General features: G+C 36.0%; 1 protein-coding gene across 1 annotated transcript in view; it reads right to left on the bottom strand.

The window, feature by feature from the left end:
- Positions 1-9,098, bottom strand: part of KIF20B (kinesin family member 20B) — a 100,191-nt gene that overhangs the window by 34,237 nt on the left and 56,856 nt on the right. Inside the window, exons 17-19 of the mRNA XM_042781415.1 lie at positions 3,314-3,470; positions 581-1,802; positions 45-183 (exon numbers count right to left, since the gene is read on the bottom strand). Of these exons, the coding sequence (XP_042637349.1) occupies positions 45-183; positions 581-1,802; positions 3,314-3,470 (1,518 nt within the window). The remainder of the gene's footprint in view (positions 1-44; positions 184-580; positions 1,803-3,313; positions 3,471-9,098) is intronic.

The raw sequence follows: 9,098 nt of genomic DNA, 5'->3' as shown, positions 1-9,098 counted from the left end.
AAAAAAAAAAAATAAATTACCAGACAATTTTTCAAATAACCTACCTCTTTCTGTACTTGCTCAATTTGTTTTTTGGCATCAGTCAGTTTCTCTTTTAGCTCAGTATAATCTTCTTCTCTCCTCTGAAGATCAACTTTCAGAGTCTTGTTAAGAGCAGAGCTTATAGACAGCTCCTCTTTCAATCTAAAAAACACAAATTGTGTTTCTGTAATTATGCACCATTAACCAAGTAGGACCACACAAGTAATGCGGTAACAATCTTCACAAAATTACATCTTTTCTCAAATTTGAAATATCCAAACTGCAAAAGAGATAGTCCTTCAGAGAGGATTTCATGAGCAAATCTCTGCACAGAACTTTTGGCTTCAAAGATTTGTATGAAACAAAGTATAAACTCTTTACTCAATGTTTACCACATTAAGTTATGCCCATCTCATTGTTCAAAAGTGACAGAGTAAGAATGCAATCAATGTTACTGAATAGTACACACAGAAATTGTTGAAATGGTTTACCTTCACACACATACACACAAAACATAGTAAGATGAATGCTTTGCATATCTTAATAATATTTAGCTTACTTTTCTATTTCTTGCCTGCAGTTTTCATTTTCTTCTTCCTTAAGTTGAAGTGAGTGCTTCACATCTTGCATATAATTTGTTAATTGTGTGATTTCTTCCTTCAACTGGACTTCTTGTTCACTTAAATTTTTGGTGGTTTTGAGAGAATCCTGGAGATTTGCTTGAAATTCTTCCAGATTTCTTTCCAGCTTAAGGATGACAGACTCCTTTTCCAAAATTTCTTGTTCTAATTTGGCTGAACAACTATTTTTGTCTTTCTGTGTCTCTAAGATCGTTTCCAGTTCCTGTATTTTTGCCTTGTAACAGGTAACATCTTGTGTAAGCTCTGAGAGTGCTCTCTTCCCTTCAAGCACATGCTGTACTTCAACATTAAGACAAACAGTTTGTTCTTGCAGCTTTTCTTCCAGCTGTTGTATAAGACTTTCTTTTTCTTTTAGTAGGTCCTCTTGATTTTTATTCTCCCTCTCTGTTTTTAGTCTATCATCTTCATCTCTATAGCTTTTCACCTCTGCCTGTAGTTTTTCAACTTTTTGAGCCAGTTCCTGGATCTGATGACTTTTTTGGGAGGAAACCTTCACAATCTCCTTACATTCTTCCCAGATGGCTTCAATACTACAGTGGAAAGAACTTTCCCGACTGAGTTCTTGAATACAAGATTCTTTAACCTGCTTACTTACCAAACAGTCATTACTTAGAAGGTCTAAATCTGTATTCAGCAAGTCATGAGAACCATTTGACAGATCCCTGAGACTAAGCAAATCTATGTTTGAGATCTGAGAGCCTAAATCAAGCATACGTAGTTCATCTATTTTTGTTTGCATTAACTTTATTTGTGAAACATTATTTGAGATATTCTCCCTAGCAATTTCTATCTCCTTTGATAGTTTCATAATCTTTTCCTCCTGTTCTTGATTTATACCTCTCTGTACATGTAATTCAGAAACTGCATTTTCATATTTTGATTGCATTTGTTGGACCTCTATACTTAAAGTAAAATTTTTTTCAGAAGAAAGTTCCTGCCGTAAACTAACAATCTGTTTATTTAATTCTGCTTTTTCTTCCTTTTCATTTATAAGTTCATTCTTAACAACAAGCAAACGTGTTTTCAGCTCTGCATTATTTTCTTGCAAAACTCTAATGTCTTCCTCTTTGAAAATGCTTTGTTGCATATCTTCACTTTTCCTGTGGTCTTCAGAGATAGAAGGGCTAATATGTATTAGACCTTTAAAGATTAAAGAAAAAATGTTATTAATCTGGCAAACTCTAATAACACTAAACATGAAACAATAAACTTAATGAAAACCAGAAATATGCTGTTGAAGTAAAAAGAAAAAAGAAAGCAGTTGGCAGCCAAGCACTTTAACCACTGCACTACCAATCTCCTTCAATGAAAGAAACAGTACTATGAAAATCAAAGCAAGGTTATCCTCCTATTAGAAAATGTGCCCTTCTTCAATGGATAACAGAAGGCTTAGTACTCTGACTACTCATAGTGGAGTCCCTGGATAGTCAAACAGTTAACATGTTTGCCTGCTAACCAAAAGACTGGTGGTTCAAGTCTACTCTAAGGTGGCTCAGAACAAAGGCCTGTGAATCTAATATACTTCTAATAGGTCACTGCCATGAAAAAAACACTATGGAGCACAAATCTACTCTGACACACGAAGTCACCAGGAGTCACTACTGACTTGCTGGCAGCTGGCTGGTTAACTATGCATATTTGTTGTTGTTATGTGCCGTCAAGTAGGCCCCGACTCATAGCGACCCCTCCTTGGGTTTCCGAGGCAGTATCACTACGGAAGTAGGATTGCCCAACCTTCCTTCCGAGGAACTATGCATATTAGTCTTACCAATTTAGCTCGTACAAGCACTGAAAACCATGTATCCAATGCTGTACTGTATCCTAATATATATAATTTTGAAGATACATCTTTTACTGGAGGTGTTTATTATGTTGCATTTTATTCATCCTTGATAGTCTCAGGAGGCTAGTAGTATGTTGTAATGATTACAACATAACCAATTTCCTCAAGGTGAACCAGCTAACCGCAAGCGTCAGGGTTGATTTCTAAAGCTAAGGCACTTTGTTTTAGAAAGTCTTACCTCCCTATATGAATTATAAATATTTTCTAAAAGAAATATTCAATAGCTGAGAGATTAAGAACCATGACAATGAAACATATCTTTTTTAAAGCAGGGAAAAAAGTTGGTATGTTTCTCCACATACACAGAGAGGTATAGTGTCTAAAGATGCAGCACCCACATTTTCTTTACATTTCTGTAGTAAATACAACTTGAGAACATTTGTCTTCAGCAGTATTTAGCTCAAAGTGTTACTGTCAAAAATCCTGTTCTCCAGAATGGAAAGAAAAAAAATGTGGAGGGATTTTAGCAGAAATATATACTACCATAATTTACACAAACGAAAGTGTTACATTTTAACTATACTAAGCATAGAAGCAAAAGGAATAATTATAGGCACGCAAAAGAAACAAGTGATAAAGCACAATATCTAAAAACATCCAATAAAATAAAAGGTAGCTTTAAATACACTGACCTTCTGACAATTTATAATAGCACATTCACATAAAAATTAGTATCAGTAATACTTAGATTTCTCATTTTCTTTTTTCTTAGACAAGCAAATTCCCTCCTCTCCGAACTTTTCGGTTTTCTAGTTCAGGAGCTAGAGCTCACTTTCTGAAAGGCCCCTGCTGGCAGCTCAAGCAGTACCTTTCTTTGCTGGTGGTTCATCTTGTGGAAGAAGCTCACTTTCATTTGATCTTTTTCTTCCAGAAGAGGTTTTAATCTCGCTGTCCTTAAGTACTTCACCTATTTCACTACAAGTCAATTTGTTATTTATTATTAAAGATGATGTCTCAGTCTTGTCCTAAAGTAAAATAAATTCACACATAGAAAGCTACAATTAGTATGAAAACTACATACATTATCTTTCAATAGTGTGTCATAATTTTATTCTCACATTGGTTGAAACATTTACTGTTATTTCTTAAGTCCCACCCAAAAAAAAACTCATGGTTTTAGCAAATAAGAAAAATAATAATTTATACACTCAATTCATGACACTCAATTTTTGTCATGGGGGACAAAAATACCTATTACAGAGTTTCCAAGTAAGTTTCTAGTTTCACACCAAAACCTAAAAATAAATTCATCCTCAAGGGTCTGGGTGAAAGCCCCTTGACCTTGGCTTCAGCTCTCCTCCTGCTTCCTGCCCACTGAAGCTGGAGGCTTTCCTCACTCAGGCAGCTGCTGACTGCACAAGCTGACAAACCCAAGGTCAACAAGTAAAAAGGCACAGTCCCGATGTTAACAAACCACATAGCAAGCCATTGATTCAAGTCCATTAAGAGTCCCAAGATTAGCAGACACCACGGCGGACTGCTGAAAAACAAGTCAGCTACATGCAGGATTCAAGACTGCCAAAAGCTAGAGACTTTCCTCAAAGGTGCTTCTTATATACTGGAAGCAGCCCACATTCCTAAAGCAGCTACTCAGCTGTTCCAGTAGATTCCACTCTGGAGATGATTATCAATCTCACTATGGGGAATAACTATATCCAGCTGCCCAGCCACTCAAAACCAGGCCCAGCCAAGCTGACAGATGACCGTAACAACCACAATAGCCTTAATTACACTGAGGAATTTCCCTTTTATTCCTATTTTGTTAACAGTTTTTACCAGGAATGGGTTTGGATTTTACCAAACGCCTTTTCTGCACAAATTGATCTGATCATGTCTCTTTTTTTCCTCTGTTTTAGTTATGTGACAGATTATGTTGATTGCTTTCTAATGGTGAACAATCCCTACATACCTGGTAAGGTTCCTACTTGGTCATGATGTATTACGTTTCGGATATCTTGTTGGATTCTATTGGTAGGGTTTCGTTGAGAAGTTTTACACCTACATTCATGAGATACTGGTTTGTAATTTTCTTTTAGAGAGGTATCTTTGCCTGGCTTCGGTAACAGAATGACTGCTGGCTTATTCTCTCTTTTCTATATTCTGGAATAGTTTGAGTATACTTAGTTCAGTTCTTTTCTGAACATTTGGTAATATTTGCCAGTAAAGACATCTGGGCCAGGGCTTTTTTTTTTTGTTGGGAGTTTTTTATGCTGTTCAATTTCTTCTTTTGTGATGGGTCTGTTCAAATTTTCTAAGTCTGCTTTAGTTTAGGTAAGTTGTGTGTTTCTAGAAATTTGTCCATTTCTTCTGTTTTCAAATTTATTGGGGTACAGTTCTTCATAGTACTGTTATTATCCTTTTGATTTCAGTTAGTTCTGTGTGATGTCATCATTTCATTTCTGATTTTTCTTATTATTTATATTTCTCCTCCTTTTCCTTTGCTAGATTTGCCAGTGGTTTGTCAATTTTATGCATTTTTCAAAGGACCAACTTCTAATCTTGTTGGTTCTATTGGTTTTGTTCTGTTTCATTTATTTCTGCTCAAATCTTCTTCTGTTTACTGTAGGCTTCTTTTGCTACTATTTTTCTAATTGTTGGAATTGTTTGATTAAGGTTTTGATTTTGGTTCTTTCGTCTTTTTTGATATGTGTGCTTATTACTATAAATTACCCTGTGGGCACTACTTTTGCTGTGCCTCAAAGGTCTTAGTATGCTGTGTTTTCATTCTCCTTCATGTCAAGGGATTCTTTACTTCATTTCTTCCATAACTCAGTAAATGGAGCTCTGGTGGTGCACTGCCTAAGACATGTAACTGCTAACCAGAAGGCTGGTGGTTCAAACCCACCAGCCACTCCACAGAAGGAAAATGGAACAATCTACTTCAAGGCCTGTCGCCTTGGAAACCCAATGGGGGTCACTATGAGTTGGAATTGACTTAATGGCAACTTAATGGTTTTCCTATTACCCAGTAATTTTAAGCAGAGTGTTATTCAGTTTTCATGTTATTTCATTTTTTTTCCCCTTTATCTTCCTGTTGTTTTCTAATTTTATGGTGTTGTGATCTGAGAAGATGCTTTGTAGTATTTCCATGTTTTTATATTTACTGAGGCTTGCTTTGTGGTCTAAATATAGTCTATTTTGAAGAATGTGCCATGTACTCTGGAAAAAAATTTATATTGTGGTGTTGCTGGGTAGAGTGTTTTTGAGGTCAATTTGGATGATTGTGCTGTTTAGGTCTTCTGTGGGTCTTTGTCAAATTTTTTCTAGTTCTGTTCTCCATCAAATATCATGTATTAAAGTCTCCTACTATTATTGCAAAGTTGTCTATTTCTCTTTTCAATTCTGTTAATGTTTCATTTATGCATTTGAGGGTTCTTTTATTGAATGTATAGATATTTATTATGGTTATGTCCTCTTGTTCATTCGACCCCTTTCAGCTTTATAAAATATCCAAAATATTGCTTAGGTACCACCAAACACCTCACTGGATTTGGTTCCTTGATTTGGAGATTTAGGGGCATAGTTTCATGGGACAACACAGTTAATTGGCATAACAATGTGTTTACTGCTTCTGTTGTACTTTCATTGCATAATGCCTGAGGTCTTAGAAGCTTGCAACAGTGGGTATCTATTCACCTGGAGCAACGAGGAAGAAGACTCAGGAATAGGAGGGAATGGAATGTGTGGTTAATTGCCTCCATGAACAAATGGCTCTTTTGCCATGAGACCAGAAGAACTGAATGACACCTGACAACCATTACTGAAAATTTTGATTAAAGATTCCACACAAGAATTCTGATCAAAAGTGAGAAAATGCAGAACAGTTTCAAATTCTCATGGAACCCATACCTTCTGGAGCCATGGAGGATGGATAAACTCTGAAACTACTGTCATGAGAAAAATCTTTAAACCTTAAACTAAAAATTTCTCCTAAAGTCTTAAAACCAGTGAATAGTTTAGCTTAAGTAGTAAATAGTGTCTGCTTTGAACCTTTTGTTTATTTAAGATGTGTCTATACAGGATCTAATTAACATCAGCAATTGAAAGATTAGATAGAAATCTTAGAATCAGTGAATTTATGTTAACTGAGGAAGAACAATTCAGAAAAGGAGGGTGAGAATAGTTATATACCTCAAAGAATGTATTCAATGTCACTGAATTGTATATATAGAAGCTGGTGAATTTGTGTATATTCTCAACTACAAAAAAATAAACTGTATATATAAAAATAAATTGCCCTTTTAATCATGAAAAAAAATTATTTTCAACTTCCATAAATAGAAGATTTCATAAAGCACGTCTTTTTTCCCTCACAATTAGTCCCTTGATAACATTGATAAGTGACAAAATCCCAGGATAAACAGATCACACCTCTGCCAAAACTTGCAAGTTTACAAACACTCCCCACAACAGGTTCAGAAGGCTTTCTTGCTTACTCTTAGCACCGAAGAGAATGACTTGGCCTGTACTGTTCTGCCTTCAAACTATATAATCCTTACCAAAAATCTATCCTACAGAAGTCACTCTAATTGAAAGGAGTGTTTTTTTGTTCCAAGAGTATGCTTGGGCAGAGAAAAAGATAAAGGACCATCATTCAGTATAAACAGAGTGCATAAAACTTTTTGATCATTGGAAAGAGTCTGCTTTTAAGACAAGATTTAGAACAGTGACCCTAGATCAACAGTTACTTATCACAGTTAGGTAAGCTCAAAATTACTTTGTATTTGTTTATTTCTGTATTTATGTGAATATTTAGCACAATATTTAAAATCAGTTGATAAGACAGAGTCTAGAGCTTTCAATTAGGAGTTCCGGTGGTGTAGTGTTTAAGGCATTTGACTGCCAATCAAAAAGATCACAGGTTCAAACCCATCAGTCACTCCATGGAAGAAAGATGAAGTAGTTTGTTTCCATAAAGATTTATAGCTTTGGAAACCCAGTGGGGGTTGCTATGAGTCAGAACTAACTCGATGGCAGAATTTGGTTTTGGTGAAAGCTTATCTAGAAAGTTTATTCGTAGGAAAAGATTAATTAGAAATGTTGTTTTTTTTATATTGTGGTTTTACTGTTACCATTTAGGGTCAATTCTGACTCATGACCACCCCTTGGATTATACAGAGTAGAACTTAATTCCATAGTATTTTCTTGGCTACAATTTCTGATGAAGTAGACTGCTGGGGTATTCTTCTGTGGGGCCACTGGGTGGGTTCAAACCACCAATCTTTAGAATAGTAGTCAAGCATGAACTGTTTGTACCATTCAAGGATCTTGTAATTATTATTGTTGTTAGACAACATCGAATTCATCTCAGCTGACAGTGATCCTGTGTACATCCGAATGAAAAACCGCCTGGTCCTGTGCCATCCTCACAATTTTTTGCTATCCTTGAGCTCACAGTTGCGCCATTTTGCAAATTCATCTTGTAAAAAGTCTTCTGCTTTTTCACTGATCCTTCACTTTACCCAGCATGATATCCTTCTCCGAGGGCTGATTCCTTCTAACACGACAAAAGTATGAAAGACAAAGTCTAGGCATTCTCACTTCTAAACAACATTCATGCTGTACTTTCTACAAGACAGATTTGTTCGTCCTTCTAGAAGCCCATGGTACCTTCAATATTCTTCACCAATACCACAATTCAAAAGCATCAATTCTTCCTTATTCAATGTTTAGCTCTCACATGCATATAAAGCTGTTGAAAATACAATGGCTTGGGTCAGGCATACCTTAGTCTTCAAAGAGACTCTTTGCTCTTGAGTACTTTAAAGAGGTCCTTTGTAGCACACCTGCCCAATGCAATATATCTTTGATTTCTTGACTGCTACTTCCATGGACATTAATTGTGGATCCTCGTAAAATGAAATCTTTGACAACTTCAATCTTTTCTCCATTTATCAAGATGTTGCTTATTGGTCCAGCTGTGAGTATTTCTGTTTTCTTTACGTTGAGGTGTAGTGCTTACTGAAGACTGTAGTCTTTAATCTTCATCAGCAAATGCTTCAAGTTTCCATTTCAGCAAGTAAGTTTATGTCATCTGTGTATCACAGGTTGTTAATGAGTCTTCCTCTAATCCTGATGCCATGATCTTCTTCATATAGTCCAGTTTCTCTGATTATTTGCTCAGCATACAGACTGAATAACTATGGTGAAAGGATACAATCCTGATACCTCGCTTCCTAATTTTAAACCATGAAGTACCTCTTTATTATGTTTGAACGACTGCCTTTTGGTCTATGTAAAGGCTCCTCATGAGCACAATTTAGTGTTCTATTTTACCGTTACTTACTTAAAAATTGGTCACACATTGTGGTTTGTGGACATAGGAGAGAAATAAATATAATTTCATGTTAAACTTCCAATTATTTTCTTTGAAGTTATAATGGCCAAATGTAATCGGCTTCTGGTTTCCCCTTTTCTTGTTTTTATTTCCCTTCACCAAAGACTCAAAAAAACCAAACACCAAACTCACTGCTGTCGAGTTGTTTCCAACTCATAGCGACCCCTCCTTGGGTTTCTGAGGCGCTATCTATTGGGAGCTCTGGTAACGTAGTGCCTAAAGTACCTGACTGCTGACCAGAAGGCTGGTGGTTCAA

The sequence above is a fragment of the Orycteropus afer genome, unplaced genomic scaffold (assembly GCF_000298275.1).
Source record: "Orycteropus afer afer isolate SDZICR_OR568_19922 unplaced genomic scaffold, OryAfe1.0 scaffold00118, whole genome shotgun sequence".
NCBI lineage: Eukaryota > Metazoa > Chordata > Mammalia > Tubulidentata > Orycteropodidae > Orycteropus > Orycteropus afer.
This window is presented reverse-complemented; position numbering and strand designations above follow the sequence as displayed.